The sequence below is a fragment of the Muscardinus avellanarius genome (assembly GCF_963383645.1).
Source record: "Muscardinus avellanarius genome assembly, chromosome: 12".
Taxonomy (NCBI): domain Eukaryota; kingdom Metazoa; phylum Chordata; class Mammalia; order Rodentia; family Gliridae; genus Muscardinus; species Muscardinus avellanarius.
Genome location: NC_137798.1, coordinates 107,107,352 through 107,125,263, shown reverse-complemented (window position 1 = coordinate 107,125,263; position 17,912 = coordinate 107,107,352). Strand labels below are relative to the sequence as shown.

The following is a 17,912-nucleotide window of genomic DNA, read 5'->3' as shown; positions in this document are numbered from 1 at the left end:
GAGCTCCTCAGCTCTGCAGGTTTGCCTGGGCCTCCACCAGCCCTGAGCCGTCTTCTAGCCGGTCCCCTCCCTTCCCCAGATGACAGGCCATCACCGCCCTGGGCTCCCGCACCCCTCCTGCCCCCAGCTTGACGGTAGGGGCTTCCGCAGTCCAGGAGGCTGGCCGGGGGGAGGCGAGTCCTCCGCAGGGGCGGGCGGGGCCCGGGGCGGGCCGCGGCGGGCTCAGCCAATGGGCTGAATGAGGCCGGTGGCGCCGCCCGCGCCCTCGCCGCGAGTGGCCGGCGCGTGGTGGGCGGGCCAGGGCGGGTCCGGCGCGGCGTGTCCGAGGTGCCGGCGGTGTCCGCAGTCCGAGGCCGCCAGTCGGAGGCGGGCCGCCCGCCGCAGCGCTGGGCAGCCAGGCCGAGCGCCGGAGCCGAGCCGGGACGGCGACTGGACGCGCCGGGCCGCAGTGGGCCCGCACCGCTCAGCTGCCACGATGTGCGACTGCTTCCACGTGGTGCTGCCCACCTGGCCCGGAGCCCCCGGCAGCGGTGCGCCTCCCCAGCCTGCAGCCCGCTCCCCCGGGCGGGTGGGCTCCGCGGCGGGCGCGAGGCCTGGGCGAGTCTGGCGCTTCGGGTGCCAGGCTGGGCTGGGGTCTCCGCCTCTCCCCTGCGTCCCGCCTGGCGCCTGCCCTGCCTCCCCGGACCCCCACACCCTCTGCTGCTCACGGTTTCTCTCTGGCTCTCTGGTTTTCATCGCTCTCTGTGGCTCCTGCTCCTGGCTCTGCCCAGCACTGCCCTGCCTGCCTCTGCCATTCTCTCTCTCTCTCTCTCTCTCTCTCTCTCTCTCTCTCTCTCTCTCTCTCTCTCTCTCATCACCCACCTTTCCACCACCATCCCTTTGCCTGACCCTCTGGGCGCTCTCTTGTGGGGCGAGGGGGGCGGGACAGGTGCTGCCCACCCCAGAGCGTCGCTGACAATGCCGCCTCTGACCTGCTTTGTGGGGAGCGGCCTGGCTGGGCCAGGAGTTAGGCCTTGGCCTTACCCCAGGGCTTCCTGGGGCTGGGCTGGGTCACGGTGTGGCTCCTGTGTGTTGGGGTCACCAGCTAGGTGGTGGATGTGGCAGGACTAGGCCTGAGGCTTCGGAAGGGGTCTGAGTGGGGTCTCACTCAGTCCAAGCCACGGGGTCCCCCTGCACTGGGCAAAGGAGGGTGAACCCCAGGGGTGGTCTGTACCCCCCCAAGCCTCTGCTACAAAATGGGTGCTGGGTCGCTTTGTCCACCCTACCCTGGGCCTGGGGATCTCAGCATCTTGAGCGCAGGGCGGGGCAGCAGGGGGCTGTCCTTCAGGCTCTGGGTCAGTAACTGCAGCATCCTGGCCACACCCAGGGCACCTGGCCAGCCGCTGGCAAGGGGGCTGGGCGGCCCGGACCCCACTCCTTGGGGAAAGCAGAGGTCAGCGACGCGGATGGCCACTGCATGGGCGTGTCCCCACCTGCAGTGGGAGGCCCAAGGCCCCCTGGTCCATTTGTCGTAAAGAAGTGAGCCCCCGTGGGAGGCTTGGCCGGAGGGTCTGCCAGAGAGGGAGCCTGCAGTTCTCCCCCTGGTCCTCCAGTTTGGGCCTCCCCTGCCCCATGGGAGAGTTGGTGGGTCTGGTGGAGAAGCCGGCCACTTCCCCTTACCATGGCTAGCCCTGTCCACTTCACTGCCTCACCAGAGGGAGAAGAGTGGGGGCTCTGAGGGCACGGGTGCCCCTGTGCGGCTGCTCCCACCGGCCTCCTCCTCACCCCGCCCGGGCCTGCGCCCCCAGATGCAGGGTCTATGGTGTGTGCCCCGCCCTGCTGCACCTTGGCCTGAGCCGGGCGCTCCTCCTGGCTGGAGCCCTGATTTCCTGAGTCTGGCTTTGCGGGGCAGACCCTCCTCGTGTCTCGTCTCCAAAGCCACCTGGCTCGGGGAGTGAGGTCAGCGGCCTCACTGCAGCCTCGGTGGACCTGCGGCATCAGAGCCCTGGTGTCCGGTCCAGGGCAGAGTCCCAGGCCCTCCGCAGCCCTCCACAGGGCCCAGGGGCGTGTGTTCCTGGTAAGGACCCTGCTGAGCATTTGCTCAGGCCCTTTCCAGCAGGCCAGAGCGGAGCCGGCCCTGCCCAGCCCAGCGCAGCCCAGCCCAAAGCTGCCATTCGTACCTTCCTGCCGGTCCTCTGAGCCTGACCCCTGGTGGCTGTGCTGGGAACAGGATGCTTGTGGTTCTGCACAGGGATCCGCCCAGTCTAGGGGTGCTGGTCCACCCCGCGTGGGGCTCCTGGCTGCGACACCACGAGGTCCACCCCGTGGGTGCTGAACGTCACACCCCTTCCTTCCCAAGGCAGAGCCGAGTCCTGGTAGTCAGTGACAGGCACGGCAAGCCCTGGCTTGGCTGAGTGCTCCCCAACTGCACGCCAGGGAACACCAGTGTATGTCCACTATGAGGGACGTCTGGGCGAGCTCCTTCAGCGTGGGGGCCATGGCATGACCAGACCCGTTCCCCGAGAGACTGCAGTAGGGGGCAGCCCCTGTGGCGGCCTCCGCTGCGCCTGGCTGGTGCCTCTCGTGGCCGGCCGTGGGGCGCAAAGGCAGGTGCCAGGCCTTGCTGTGGGCTGGGTCTCGCCTCTGTCCACAGGACTGCTCAGTTTGCCATGCTGCACTGCAGCTGGGTGGCCAGGAGGCCTCGCACCAAAGTGGTGCTGTCTGGGTCTGGCCTGGAGCACCGCCCGGCACACTGGGCAGCGAGCTGCGGGTCTGACAGGTGCTCGCTCTGCCCCGCCCAGGCGGGGACCAGGGCTCCCCTGGCCTCCTCAGCCTACCCGTGTCCATGGTGGGCAGGTACTGAGGAGGCCGTCCTGGGCCGGCTCCCCTCCAGCGAGGCAGGCTCTCAGGAGCTACAGCGGTGCGTGGTGGCTGTGCGTTCTGGACAACGCCCCAAGTTGTTTTCCAACCTGGCCATTCTAGCTGGGTGGCCCAGGGATGGGCCTGGGCTGCCTCCTGCCTCTGATGCCTGCCCCAGGCCTCAGGCTGTGCCCCCTGGTGCAGCCAGGGAAAGGGGTAGGCGGGCCCGCGGTAGACAGGAGGGTGGAGCAGGCTGAGCCCGATCATCCCTGTGCCAGGCCCCTGTGTGCCCGCCCCCACCAGGGCACACCGTGACCGGCCCAGAGCAGGAATGCCCTCATTTCCTCCTCTGCCTGCATGAGCATCTCTGCCCTGGGCTAGACCAGCTGCTGCCTCTTCCAGGTAGCCCCCAGATTGCTGGGCTGGCCCCAGTTCTCCCGGCCCCCATGCTGCACCCTGCCTCCCATGACCCTTTTGCTGAAGCCCCTGTGTTTCGTGTCCTGCTTGGGCTGGCTTGCTCCGGGCATGGGGGAATGCAAGGGCCAGGCAGGAAAGACCCTGGCCCTGAAGCTCGGGTGGGGCACTGGCTACCTGGGGGCCCTGCCACCCACTCCTCCAGGAGTGTGGGCCCCCAGGAGGAGGCAGACCCTGCAGGCCGTTCTGTCTGCCCGTCTACTGTCCGTCTATGTCAGAGCCATCCAGAGCCAGTGTGCCCTAGGGACGCTGGGACCTGGGCGGCCACACGCTGGAGCGAGGACACACCCAGTGTTTGCTGTGCACACTCCAGACAGGTGCTTGGGTAGTCTCGTGGCCTCAGGCTCCTGGGGAGCTTCCTGGAAGAGGGGCCAGCCCAGTGGAGACCTGGGGCTTCACTAAGAAGGGCAGGCGGGCGGGCGGCGAAGGCGGGGCTCTGGCAGAGGTGGGAGAGTGGGCAGGATGCCACAGGCAACTCACAACCGGCAAGGTGGGTCTGGGGGTGAGGATGGAGAGGAGGCAGGGCAGCTGCTCCAGGGAGGGTTGTGTTGAGCCCCAAAGGGTTTTAGGGCAGTTCCAGGGTGAGAGACCAGACTGGAGAGACGGGCCCTGAGGGGGTGGAGACTGGATGGGGCTTAGCTGGACACGGACCGCCTCGCTGCCCGCCTCCCCTCCTCCCAGGCGGCCAGGGGTGTCACCCGGCCACGCCCTCCCGCCTCTGCCTCCTTGTTTCCCTTTATTTTTCTTTTTTTGGAAGCCATAGGCCCGTGGAGCCAAGACTTGTCTTGCTGGGATAAATATTTAATAGTCAGAAACACTTTCTCAAATGGAAAATTGGAGCTGGGCCCAGGAGACCCAGGGCGGGAGGTGTGCTCCCCGCGCCTGCGCCCCCAGCCTGGCAGAAGCGCTTCTAGCCACCCTTGCCGGGTTCCAGCAGCCCTCCCGGCTCAACCCAGGGTGGGTATTGGTAGGGTGGGTGCCATGTGGGCCCCCTCTCCAGAGACCTTTTGGGTGGGACTTTGCTTCCTGGCACATCTTGCCCCTGCCGTGGAGCTGGGATGGTGGGCAGTTGCCGGTCATTCTTGGGCAGGAGTTCAGGATGCAGGGCCCAGCACCCGGGGACACTGCGGCTGACAGGATGTCTGAGAGCTGGGTCTCCCGGTCAGCACAGGGCCTGCGTGGATCGCTTGGGCGTGCCGTCCTGTGCTGTGCTAGACCCTGCCTGCTGGGGCCGCACAGGGGCCCCCGTGACTCCCCAGCTGAGTCAAGCCCCCACTCTGGGGTGGTGGGCCTAGTGGGGCCTGCCTGCGGGGTTAGCCAGGGCGCTGACCCCCACCCAGGCTTCCCTGCCCCCCCTCGCTGGCACTGCCCTTATTTTTTGAGAACGAGGCCCTCTGTGGGCGGGAGGAGGCTGTCTCCCAGGGGTGCCAGCCAGGGACACCTCGTCTTGTCTTCCGGGTACAGCAGCACCGAGGCTCCTCTGTGACGCATCCCCGGGGAATGCCCAACTCCCACCTTGGCCTCCAGGCTGGCTGACTCACCAGAGTTGCACCCAGCCGGCCACGCTCCCCTGCAGACTGGGGGGGGGGGAGGTTCAGGGCACGTCTAGATACATGGCCCCTCCACTGGCCTACCGCCTGCCCGGCCACCGCACCTGGCCACCTGGAGCCAGGGGCCAGCAGTGGGGTCTCTGGGGCCTGAGCAGGCAGGAAGGCCTGTTGGGGCCAGGTCAGGTGAGCCAGGAACAGGTCCAGAGGGGTGGCAGCCCAGGCTCTTGCCAATGTGGTGATTGTGGATCTGAGTCCAGGGCCCTGGGCCTCTGGCCTGACCTCCCAGCATGCCCCCAACATCCTGCCAGCACCAGACACCTGTCAGTTGGGAGCCGGGCAGGGCGGGAGCCTCAGAGTGAGTGGCTGGGGTTTCCAGGTGCCTAGGGGGTGGGTGCAGGGCGTGGGACCTCAACAAAGGCTCCCAGGGAGGTGTGAAAGGGGAGCCAGAGGGGGGCAGCAAAGTCCAGAGGCCATAGTGGGCCCCAGAGCTTTGGGGAAGTCTTACTGTTTGGATACACAGGCTCAGGAGAGAACAGGGTGTCAGCGGGGCTGCTGGGTGCCAGCAGTCCTAGTTGCGTTCCAGCTAGGCCTGCCCCGGGGCTCCTTGCTGACTCAACTGCTCTACCCGGGGAGTTGACAGTGTGGTGGGGTGTCAGGCAGTAAACAAAGTTCCCAGGTGAGAGCTGTTAGGAGTGGGGCCCTGGAGCAGTCATGAGCAGGCCTGGCCAGCTCGCCAGTCCCAGCGTAAATAGAGTCATTTCTACGCCGTGACCGTTAGGTTTTTACAGCAGACCTTTCAGGGCAGGGTCAGGGGGAGACCTGGAGAGGCCTGGGGCCTGCCCCTCACCTCCCAGGGCTGGGTGTGCCTGCGCGCCCCTCCCCATCTGCCCTACCTCCCTGTTCTCTCCTACCTCGGAGCCTCAGCGTGCGGCCCCTTCTCTCCTACCTCGCCTCAGGCTGGCATTGCCCTGGCTTCCAAGTCCCAGTGGAGGCCCTGGCTAGGCCCCAACCTCAGCCCCTCAGCTGTGCGGGCCTGCTCCAGCATGCATGGGGTGCGTTGCCCACAGTCAGCAGGCCGTCCCCTGGGCTGTGGGCACAGGGCGTGGCAGCCCTGGGATCTCGGCAGGTCTGCAGCAAGCACAGCTGCTGGGTTCTGCCCAGGCCTGCTGGGTGCCCAGAGCCAGGGCCTGGTGCTCAGAGCCCAGGGTACAGGGAGGCGGCCAGGCAGATGAGCTCTGGATAGCAGGTTACCTGGGGCCACGGGCCCCGGGAGCCGTGTCTCAGCCTCCGCGTGTACCCACTTGACGGGGGCACTGTCAGAAATGCTTGTTGGGGGCCGGGCTCAGTGGCACAGGCCTGTGATCCCCGCACTTGGGAGGCTGACATAGGGCACCGCAGGTTTGCATGCTAAGTTAGTTAGCAAGACCCTGTTTCAAACAGGAGGGGCAGCAGGGGCACAGCTCAGAGGCAGAATGCCCTTTAATCTTCAGTGCCAAAAATAAATAAATAGCAAGCAAACAAAAGAAATGCTGTTTCTGATGCCTTCGGCTGGTGCAAGGTACCTTGCAGCTCTGAGGGCGGAGCTGGAGGGTTTGGGCCCAGAAGCTGGCGGCCTCCCTGGGGGGCCGGCAGACGGGGCTCCAGCCAGACCCATCTGTGGGCACCGGCTTGCTCTGAGTCTGCCTCAGCTTCCCTTTTCTGCATCCCCATCCAGGCCAGCTCTGAGCCTCTGCCCCATACCCACAGGGAAACTGAGGCCCAGGGCCTTGGAGGGCCTTCTCTCTTGTCCCTGTGGATGGGCAGCAGGACAGGCACACTGGCACCCTCCTGCTGGGCTGGCCATGGTGACTCAGAGAGGCAGCTTCCTCCCCCAGTCAGCTGCCTGGGCGGGGGGGGGGGGCACCTAGGGTGGGGTCCCTGGCTCCCGCTGGCCTGTGAGGGGACCCACCCACTCCCTCTCCCTCTGGTGGGGCGTGGGGGTCTTGGCAGGGCTCTGAGGCTGGCAAGGAGGCTGGGGGGAGGGGCATGGTGGGGGAGGGGCCACAGAGAGGAGGGCCTGCCTGGGAGGGGCGGAGAGGGAATCAGCTCAGACTCTCTTCTGGGCCATTTGGGAGAGTGTCTCCAGACCGGCCTCCTCCGCCAGCGGGCACCCCCTTCCCTTAAGCAGGTTAGTGAGGGCCTGGTGGACGCCGGCGGGGGGCTGGAGGGCTGAGTCCGACCCCTGCCCACTCAGCCCTCCCTCCTGCTGATGTGCAGGGCAGGGTTGTTATGCTGGGTGGTTTGTGCCAGGGCCAACTAGGCTGGGAGGGATGTCAGCGGGGCTGTCTCCACCCCAGGCGGTGTGGAAGGAGGTCCCTCCAGCTCCCAGCCCCAGGTCATGAGGTGTGGGGCTCCGAGCTGGCCCTGGGCCCTTGGGGGCAGCGGCCCTCAACAGGAGGGAGCCTGGGCTGTGCGGGACATGGCTGTCCATCAGCAGCAGGACGTGGATCCCCCAGGGCAGGCTGGTGGCTGGGAGGCTTCAGATGGCGTCCACCGGTCTTGTCCGGTGGGGTGGTTGGGGAGGCAGCTCAGGCACGGCCTGGTTGCAGACTTGGGTTGACTGGCCCATTGGGGCGGGTGGCTGCTGAAGGGGCCCCTTCTGCTGGCTGCTGAGTCCTTTGGAGCTAGTGGGCTCGCTGGCACCTCAGTGTCTCCAGTTCAGGCGATGGGCTGGGCGCACCTGCTGCCCTGAGAGCGAGGACAGGGCGCCCTAGACCTGTGGGCTTGTACTGGCATTTATCTTGCACCTCCTGAGCGCTCAGTGAGCAAGGCCTTGCAGGGCCGGGCCTGGCGGTGCACGAAGTGGCAGCGAGCTTCTGGCACGGGCTGGTTTTGTCAGGGTAGCTGAGGCTGCTGGGTGGAGGAAGCGGCCGTGAAAAGCCCAAGACAGGAGCCGCTGGGCCCTGCAGGAACAGTGAGTGCCGGCCTCAGAAGGGCCTTGGCTGGGCAGTGCCAGGAGCCGCACAGGCTGTTTCGGGAGAGGGCACTGTGAATGGCCTCCTGGTTACACTGCCCCGCAGGGTGGCAGAGGAGCCCTGGCCCTGGCTGAGGTGGGGCCCAGGCCCGGCTCACGCAGAGTAGTCTCCAGTACATCAGGAGGGGTGGGCAGGCCGCTGCCAGGGCTGTTGCCCACAAGGTTACAAGGTCTTGTGACCATCGGCCTAGCCTGGCACTCTCCTTGTGAAGTTCCAGAATGGGGCGAGGCCCTGTGGGGATTGGGTGCCTGCAGAGTGTGTGGGTGCCAGCTCAGGGCAGCGGCCTCCACTGCCCCGGCCTCGTTGGGGTGCTTGGAGGCGAGGCCTCTGCAGGCGCTTCTGCGGCAGGAATGGACCACCTCTGTGGTCTCCCTCTCGGAGGGCTCCATTGTCCTTCTGGGGGGGTTACATGCAAACTTGGGTTTCATTAAACTTCCTCCCCCACTCTGTGGCCCTGCTCTGGAGAGCCTTGTGAGTAGCTGTGTGTAGGGTCATTTTGGGCAGGATGCCTCCCTCTGCACCCCCTCCTTGTGTCCTCCCCCCATCCTCCAGGACAGCACCTGCCCTCTCCCAGCCCCAACAGGAATGGTAAAGCTTTTCTGGCCGCCCACCCCACAGCTGGCTCCAGGAGTGTGAGGCCCAGGAGAAGGTGGTGCTGATGTTTGTGCGGCTGGGGGCCGCCCGAGGGGCAGGGCGTCAGGGAGGCACCCGGTCGGTGCCAGCAGCCAGACCTGCCAGGCCTGGCCCAGGTGTGCCGCCTGGTTGCCTCTGGGAAGTGGGGCACTGGTGGCTGTCAACAAGCACTGCGCCCAGGGCTGACAGCAGTGGCAGCCAGCCCTGGACACTTGCAGAACTCGTCTGTGGGTGGTGGGCCGCTGTCCTCAGGACTGGGGCCACGCTTGCTGGAGGTCTGGAGGTCGGGGACTGGGACAGACTGCCCCCAGGAGAGCGGGCCAGGCGGGCAGGGCAGCCTTATCCTGTGGCAGGCAGGATTTCCCCCTTCCTGTTTGTGCATCTTGGGCTGAGCCCATGCCAGCTCCTGGGGTACTGAGGGTTCTGGCACGCCCCAGCTGTGTGGCTGGGGACACGGCCTCCTGGCCTCCGTTCCTCGCCCCCTCGAGGGTGGCTGGAGGGTGGGACGGGGCAGCGTGGGGCCCTTGTTGAGCCGGGCAGGGCTGGGGCAGGACTGGCCTCCCTCTGCCCGCCCCTCAGTTTCCCAGGGTGGTTGAGACTGTCGACACCTTCCCTCAAGGGCCCGTGAGCTCCCTGGAGCAGGTTTAGGGTGCAGCTTCTCAGGGTGTAGGCGGGGCCCTGTCTGACCACGGCATTCTTCCTGCCCTGCTCAGCTCCTGTGCTGCTTGCCCTCCCGGTCTGCATCCCCTGCCTCGAGGGTCCCTTCTCTGCCCACCCGCCCTGCAGGATGGAGCCTCCTGCTCTCTCTGACCAGAAGGCGGCTGGGCTCTCAGGAGGGAGAGGGGCCAGCTGGGTGTCCAGAGAAGTTCCTCAGACCAGTCCCCACCCATGCCCAAGCTAGGCCGGTGCCTGGGACACCAGGAGCAGCTGCCACTGGCTGGGCTGGGAGGGAGCTGAGGTACCCAGCCTTGCTTGAGGTGACCCGGTAGTTGGGGTGGGCCAGAATTCAGGCTGGTCCTGGCTCCTCCTTGCCCTGAGTCCTGTGAGGTCAACGGCCTCCCCTCTCCCAGCCTCAGTTTACTCCCATGCTACGTTCCGGGCAGGGAAGCCAAGGCCGTGTGTTCATTGGCTGCCGCCCGCGAACTGGAAGGGGACAGTCCCAGAATTCCCCACACTCCGACCAGGAACAGCTGTAGGGGAGCACTGGGTGGCCCTGCAGCAGGGTGCAGTCTGAGGGCAGGAGCTCCGGCAGGTGGCACACCAAGTCCTTCCGGGTCAGGGAGACGGCTCAGCCCTTCCTGCCTGGTTAGAGCAGGGCCGGGCCGTGGGTTCTCGGGGGACACTGTGCCTGAGGCCAGGTGTCCTGAGGGTCTGAGCAGTGGGAAGAGAGTGAAGTGGGCAGTCCCTGCCTGCCCACCTTCCCTGGAAGAGCCAGCCCAGGGCACTGGTCCCCTACCCTCCCACAGCCCGAGGGGCCACTTTGCAGGAGGGCAGAGAGGGCCTAGCGGACGCAGGAGTGAGGTGCTCACAGCCAAGTGCTCGCGGGACGAGCGGGTACAGCCCCTGGGGACAGGTGTGTCTGTCCACAGCCCAGGGCGGGCAGGGTGTCCCGTCAGCCTCCGTGGGGAAGGAAGCCCAAGCTCAGAGAGGGCCCGGGCCTGCTCTGTGTCATGCAGTCTAAGGGCCAGGAAGTAGCGGCCAAACCCAGATTCCCGCGGGCCTGGGCTCCTCTCGCCAGTGGAGGTCTCCAGGGCCGGGCCCTGCCAGGGGATAGGAAGTGCATGGTCCCCACGGCGCGCCTCCAGGATCTGCAGCAGCGGCTGGGCTGCTTATGAGCTGGGGTCCTGACGGCCGGCCGGAGGTACCTGGGTGTGTGGGCAGGGCAGGCACCGCACCCCTGTCCCCAGCGCTCCAGGCCAGGCAGTCCCTGGAGCTCAGGCCCCACCCCAGCGGAGCTCCCTGGGTGCTTGCCTTTGAATACTTGGTACAATTCAGAGGGGTTTGGGCCTGGAGTTCTGTTTATGGGAAATATTTTATTTGTTTTTCTGTGTTCCAATAAAACCTTTTTTTTTTGGCCAGGCATGGTGGCGCAGTAATTCCCAAGCTTGGGAGGCGGAGACAGAAGGATCGCACAGGTTTGAAGCCAGCCTTGCTGGCTTAAGAGACTCTGTTTCCAAATAAAAATATATATAAAATAGGTCTGGGAGTGTAGCCCAGAGGTAGAAGGGGTTCCAGGAACCCCAGTACCACCAAAAAAACAACAACAAAAAAACACCCAAAAACAAAAACAGAAAACCTTTTTATTTTTGGTACTAGATATTGAACCCACGGGCATTCTACCTCCAAGCTACACCCAGCCCTATTTCTTTATTCTTTATTTGAAACAGGGTCTCACTAAGTTGCAGAGGGCCTCACTAAGTAGCTGAGCTGTCTGAGAACCACGATCCACCTGTCTCAGCCTCCCAAGTACTGGGATTTCAAGCATGCGCCACCACACCTGGCTCCAATAAAACTTTATTCACAAAACTAAGCAAGAAGCTGGGTTAGGCCCAAGTCATTTACTGGCTTCCTTTCTCTGGATAAATAAGCATAGTACTTAGCACAGATAAAGCGCTTAGAATAACACCGTATCATTTTATTTTTTATTTATTTATTTATTTCCAGGTCTGGATATGGAACCCAGGGGCATTCGACCTCCGAGCTACACCCCTGCCCTATTTTTTATTCTTTAATTTGAAACAGGGTCTCACTGAGTTGTGGAGGGCCTCACTAAGTAGCTGAGGCTGTCCTTGAATCGTGATCCTCCGGTCTCAGCCTCCCAAATGCTGGGATTACAAGTGTGTGCCACCACGCCTGGCTATATCATACCATTTTTAAAAGGCCATAGAACAAGCCAGGCATGGTGGCACACACTTGTAATCCCAGCATTTGGGAGGCTGAGACTGGAGGATCACGGTTTGAGGACAGCCTCAGCTGATACTTAGTGAGGCCCCCTGCAACAGAGTGAGACCCTGTTTCAAAATAAAGAATAATAAGTAGGGCTCGGGGTGTAGCTCAGAGGTAGAATGCCCCTGGGTTCAATCCCCAGGACCACAATAAATACATGCATGCATACATACATACATAAATACATAAATATGCCGGCCATGGTGGCGCACGCTTGTAATCCCCGCGCTTGGGAGGCTGAGACAGGAGGATCGCTCAGGTTTGAAGCCAGCCTCAGCTACCTAGTGAGGCTCTCAGCAACTTACTGAGACGCTGCTTCCAAATAAAATATAAAAAAATACATAAATACATAAAAAACTAAAAAAAAAAAAGACCAACAAACGTGAGCAAGCAGGAGTCTCTGGGGCTGGTGAGCACACTTGGCCTCAGGTGGCGGTGTGAGGTTGGGAGCAAAGATGGCTGAAGACGGGGACTTTGCTGTATTTCTGTATTTTATTTTTTTATTTTGAAACAGGGTCTTTTATTGTGTGTGTGGTACTGGGGTTCCCGGAAGCCCTTCTACCTCCGGGCTACACTCCCAGACCCATTTTTACATATTTTCATTTGGAAACAGGGTCTCTTAGGCCAGCGCGGCTGGCTTCGAACCTGCGCGATCCTCCTGTCTCCGCCTCCCAAGCGTGGGGATTACAAGCGTGCCCACCACGCCCAGCTTGAAACAGGGTCTTGCTAAGTTATTTTCTGGTGCTGTGTTTTTACAATTGGTCTAAGTCTTTCATTTATTGGCATAAAGTTTATAATTTCCTCGGTTTGGTTTTATAAGGAATTGTAAACATTTTATTGAGAAAGGGAGCACTCGAGTGACCAGTTTCCCGGGTGAGGAGACCTTTCCTCCTGTGCTTCCAGGACTTGCAGCCGCTGTTGAGTCCTGTGGGGGCCTCTCCGTGTGCGAGAGTGAGTGTGAGTGAGTGTTCCTGGGGATTAAGCCCAGGGGCACTCTACTTCCAAGCTACGCCCCCGGCCCTTTTGCAATTTTTTTCTTGTTGTTATTTTTTGAAACAGTCTCACTAGGCTGCTGGGCGTCTTTCTAAATTGCGGAGGTTGGCCTCAATCCTGAGGCCCCCCCCCATCCCGTCTCAGCCTCCAAGTAGGAGGATTGCAGGTGCATCACCACACCCTGGCTAGAGGAGCTAGCTCCACGTCAGGGTACTCTGTGAAATTCACCCCCTGCACATTTAAGCACTCCGCCCCTTCTCATTGCTCTGGAATACCTGTTGAAAAAACATCCCAGTTTTTTGGTTTTCATCCTATTGTTAACGGATATTTGAATCTTCCTGACTCAGACTTCTGGGTGCTGCGCACAGTACCAAGGTGCACATTTGTACGCACATCTTCCGCGCACGCGTTTGGTTTGCGTGTACCCAGCTACAGAGTCGCTGGGCCACCAGGTCGGAGACAGCAGTCATGGGAGACACGGCCAGGCCACTTTGCAGAGAGGTTCTGCCAGTCTGCCCGTGCCCACATGGGACAGGACGTGCCATGTCCTGGTCACCATCAAGGCGGCCAGGCCTTCTCCCGCCCGGGGACGCTGGGCGCCGCGCACGCCACACCCGGCCAGGGCTGAGCGCCTGCTGGCGCAAGGCCTTCCCGGTGCCGTCGCGCCCATTTTCCTGGGGGCTGCTCGCCCCTTTCTTGGCTTTTGGCGCCCTTGGCCCCTCCGGACGGGAGGCCCGAGTTGGTGAACGATCGCAGACGCCTTGGCAGATCCGAGCCGCGGGAGCAGAAGCTTTTCATTGGGAGAGCAATTTCTCAGTTGCTTCCTTTGGGTGCCATTTTTGTGTCCTGTTCAAGAATGTTTTCAGTACTCCAAAGTAATTTCTCCTTGTCTTCTGAAAGTGTCTGCTGTTAAACTTCCACCCTGGACTCACGAGCCCACGAGGCTCCTGCTTCCCGTGGCTGAGGCGGTCAGGTGGGTGTGCTTCCCGGGTGGGGGGGTCCCACGGCCCTGCCCCACCCGCGGCTTTGGGCAGGTGTGAGTCTGTCCCGGCATCTCTCTTGCTCTGTGGGTTCCCATCTGCACTGTCCTGCCGAGGCAGGCTTTGGCCATTTCTTCCTTTGCTAATTGGCCTTTAGTATGTGGGGGGAGGTGCTGGGGATTAAGTCCAGCGGCACTCGACCTCTGAGCTACACCCCCAGGCCTATTTTATTTATTTATTTATTTATTTATGGAACTGGGGATGGAACCCAGGGGCACTCGACCTCTGAGCTACACCCCCAGGCCTATTTTTATATTCTTTATTTTGAAACAGAGTCTCACTGGGTTGCAAAGGGCCTCGCTAAGCAGCTGAGGCTGTCCGAGAACCCAGATCCTCCTGTCTCAGCCTCTGAATGCTGGGATCACAAGCGTGCGCCACCACGCCCGGCTTAAATTTTTTGTTTTGCAACAGGTCTTCCTAAACTGCTGAGACTGGTGTTAAACCTGTAATCCTCCTGCCTGTCTCAGCCTCCCGAGTACTGGGATTACAGACATGCTCCACCATGCGGGCGATACCTTTTTTAAGACGGCGGCGTTACGGTGGTGTCGTGAACCATTTTTCTTCCTTTTCTTGCGATACAGGACATTGAACCATCGCGCTCCCTCTGCGGCTGCGAGCGCTGGCCTCGGCTCCGAAGGCCTCGCTTGCTCGTGGCGCGGCGGTGCCGTGGGCAGCGACTCAGTCTGGCTTCACTCAGGAGCCCGTTGCTGGCGCTCGGGTCCGTGGCTGGCCCCTTTTGCCTTGGGCGCTGTGACGACTCGCTGCCGTCCTGCAGCTCCGCGCTTCTGACGGGCGGGCAGGTGTGGCGAGCACGTCCAGGCGCCCTGCCTCTTCCAGCGACGGCCTCTCACGGGCGTCTGGCCGGGACGCTCCTGCTGCTCGGGTCTGGGGCTTGTTCTCAGCCCTGGCTTCCCCATTTCTTCTGCTTCTTTCTCTGATTCGTAATGCATTCCACAGATCTCTGGGGCTGCTCATGTTTCTTCAGTCTGTCCTCCTCTGTTCTTCAGATCGTTTAATGTCTGTGTGTGGGGCTCCAGGGGATCGAACCCAGAGGCTTTCTACGTCCGAGCTACACTCCAGCCCTATTTTATTCTTTATTTGGAAACAGGGTCTCGCTAAGTTGCAGAGGGCCTCGTAAGTAGCTGAGGCTGGCCGTGAACCATGATCCTCGTGTCTCGGCCTCCCAAGTTCTGGGATTGCCAGCGTGTGCCACCACAGCCAGCATGTTTAATACCTGTTAATCCACAAGTTTACAGTGTTTTATTTGGTATCTCAGATCTGCAGTGAGTAAATTCTTAACTCCAGAATTTTCATTTGGCTTTTAAAAAGTATCTTTTCTTCCTTCCTTCCCTCCTTTATTTATTGAACCCGGTGGCTTTCTACCTTTAAGCTACACCTCAGTCCTTTTTTTACATTTTATTTTTATTTTGAAACAGGGTCTATTACAGTGCTGAGGCTAGCCTCAAACCTGCAGTCCTCCTGTCTTAGTCTCCCAAGTGCTGGGATCACAGGCGCGCACCACATTCTGGGCCGAGTTTATGTCTTGGTGAGATTCCCCGTTCATGAGCACTGGCCTCATATTTTCTATTAAATCCTTAAACATGGTTTTATTTAGTTTTTTTTCTGTGTGTATGTGTGTGCACACGCATATGTGTGTTACTGAGGAGTGAACTGGGGTTTGGTACCTCTGCGCTACACCCCAGGTCTCGCTGTGTTATGGCATGCTGGCCTTGACTCTGTGATCCTCCTGTCTCAGCCTCCCAAGTACTAGGGTCACAGGAATGGGCCACTGTGTGCCAGCTCCAGTAGTTTTTCTTATATACTGTTAACAGTGCTTTGAAGTCGGTTAAATCCAGTATCGTGGGAATTTTAGAGACAGTTTCCATTAGCTGTTCTGCCCCTCAGTGTGGTTCATACCGTCTTCCTTTTTTTTTTTTTTTTTTTTGTGGAATGCTGGACATTTAAGACAATATATTGTAGAAATTGTGGATTCTGAGTTCAGCCCACAGGGCATGGTTATGGTTTGTGTTTCCATAGTAACTTTTACACTAAACCTGCAAAGTCTATGCACAGTGTCTGGGCTCACCCTTCCCCGGCCCGCTGCTACTGGACCTGTACCCCTGTCCCGCACAGCTCCTGGGCTCCCCCAGCCCCGGCCCATGGCCCCGCCCTACCACGCCCCGTCCAGTGCTGCCCCTGAGCATTCACACCAGCAGGCCCTGTGTGTCTCCACTGACGGCCTGTCTCTCTGCAGGGTCTGGCCGGCAGCTGCAGCCCGAGGAGCCGGGTGCGAAGACTGAAGAGGACCAGTCTGTAAGTGTGAGGACCAGGGAGGGAGGGGCCTCCTCGTACCCCTACCCCCATCCTGACCCAGGCCCTGGAAGAGCCAGAGGGGCTGAAGGTAAAGCGGTTCTCTCCACTCCCCGGTCAGGTGACCGAAGGGCCTGTGGACCAGACCATTCGGCCACGACCACAGGGGTCCTCGCCTGTCTACGAGTGTGCACGCGAGGGAGCTGGCTTCGGACCCCCGGTGAGCCTGGGGGAGGGAGGGCGTGGGCTGCGGGAAGGCTGGGCATAGAGCCAGAGTGCCTGCACCCGCAGGGCCCTGTGTGGGCCCGCCTCTTGCCTGCACTGGCCAAGAAGTGTACAGCTCTTCTCACCAGCACACGTGTGGAGGGGGACACGCGTGCTCCTGAGTGTGGGCTGTGCTGCTGGCACGGGGGTGTGCACACGGGAACCGTGTGGCTGCCTTCGGAGAGGAGAGCTGGGGGAGCCAGGGAGGTGACTTGTTTATCAACAGACCCCTCCTGTCAAAGCTCCCCCCTGCACTGAACTCCAGTTGCCACGGGACTCGCGGAGGGCCCACTGTCGGGGGGAGGCCAGAGCTGCCTTTTCCCTGGCCCAGGGCTCAGCTGCCCTGCACACTGCACCCTGGCAGCTTTGGGCCCCCAGGGCTGGGGTGGGTGGTAACGCCCAGATCCTGTACCTGCAGGAAGACACCCCGGGCAGGCGAGGCTCCTCGGGGAGACGGAGGTCCTGGTGGAAGCGGGACTCGGGGGACTCGCAGACCTTCTCCAGGATGAGCTGTCCAGAGGTGGGCTTGGCAGGGGCTCGGGAGCGAGGTGGCTGCCGTGCCCGGGGAGGGGCCTTCCTGTCCCCTGACCAGGCCTGGGAGGGGAGGGGCTGCCGGAGCTGCTGTGCAGCTCCTGGCTTGGCCCGCATATGCAGACCTGTTCTCTTATCTGAACGGTGGGGTGACGCAGGGTCAGATGCACGTGCAGGCTGCAGGGAACAGGTGTGAGGCCTGGAGGTGCCGCCCATGGGTGCTCTGCGTCCCAGGACGGGGGCCTCTCTTTCCTGGGGGGGCCACACCAGCTTCCTGTTACCCACAGTGTTTCCGTCACTGCTGGGTGGGCGCGCTGGGCCTCTTGTTTGTGACCGCTGCTTCAGCTGTCACAGGAGGGTGCTGGCCGCTGCGCTAGCAGGAGCCCCTTCTGCCTGCTGGCCTGGGGGCTATGGACAGTCTGTGCCTGAGTCCTGGCAGGCCAGGGGAGAGGGCAGGGGAGGCTCCCCCCTGAGGCTGCCTGTAGCTGCCATCCTTCGACTATGGATGCTGCAGCCTGGGCCCGCCTGGCCAGTGCCACCTCTTCTGCCCCGGGGGTGACGGGCGATGGTGACGCCCATGGGGGACAGGCGCTGCTTACCACAGCCTCGTGTGCCTCTGCCCCAGGCTGTGCAGGAGGCGACGGAGGTGACGCTGGAGACCGAGGCGGAGGCAGGAGCCAGTGGCTACAGTGTCACCGGCGGAGGGGACCAGGGGATCTTTGTCAAGAAAGTGCTGAAGGACTCCTCAGCAGCCAGGCTCTTCAGCTTGAGAGAAGGTGACTGCCGTTCCCTTCCTGGCCTCCAGATCCACACGCGAGGCGGGGACACGGATGGGGTCCCACCTGGAGCTCAGGGTGACCCCAGGTCTCTGCTCAGCCTCCAGCCTGGAGCTAGCCACTGCACCTGGCGTTCTCAGCCATGCGGTCGAGGGACCCCCACCTTCCCGTGGTCTAAGGGGGAGCGCCGGGCCCCTCCTCTCCAGCAGGTGAGAGCACAGCTGAGCCTGAGTAACCCCTCTCCCTCCAGGCGATCAGCTGCTCAGCGCGACCGTGTTCTTTGACAACATCGAATATGAAGACGCTCTCAAGATCCTCCAGTACTCAGAGCCGTACAGGGTGCAGTTCAAAATCAGACGGAAGCTCCCGGCCCGAGAGGATGCGGAGCGGGCTGTCTGCGGCCCTCGGGGGGCCTTGAAGGGCCAGGAGAAACAGGTGAGCCCGCCGCCCCACCAGGCTGCCCGGGGCGGCCACAGTCGCCCCACAGCTGCCTGTCCCTTGTGCTGGGGCCTTGGGCTCCGGTGCCGTCTCCAGTCAGTTCCC

At 62.1% G+C, this 17,912-nt stretch overlaps 1 protein-coding gene across 1 annotated transcript in view; it reads left to right on the top strand.

The window, feature by feature from the left end:
* Positions 1-475: 475 nt before the first annotated feature.
* The window catches only part of AHNAK2 (AHNAK nucleoprotein 2), a gene marked incomplete at both ends in the record, with an annotated part of 37,663 nt that continues 20,226 nt past the window's right edge, over positions 476-17,912 (top strand). Inside the window, 6 exons of the mRNA XM_080707240.1 lie at positions 476-530; positions 15,743-15,801; positions 15,920-16,018; positions 16,481-16,582; positions 17,219-17,369; positions 17,620-17,804. Coding sequence (XP_080563366.1) covers positions 476-530; positions 15,743-15,801; positions 15,920-16,018; positions 16,481-16,582; positions 17,219-17,369; positions 17,620-17,804 — 651 coding nt within the window. The remainder of the gene's footprint in view (positions 531-15,742; positions 15,802-15,919; positions 16,019-16,480; positions 16,583-17,218; positions 17,370-17,619; positions 17,805-17,912) is intronic.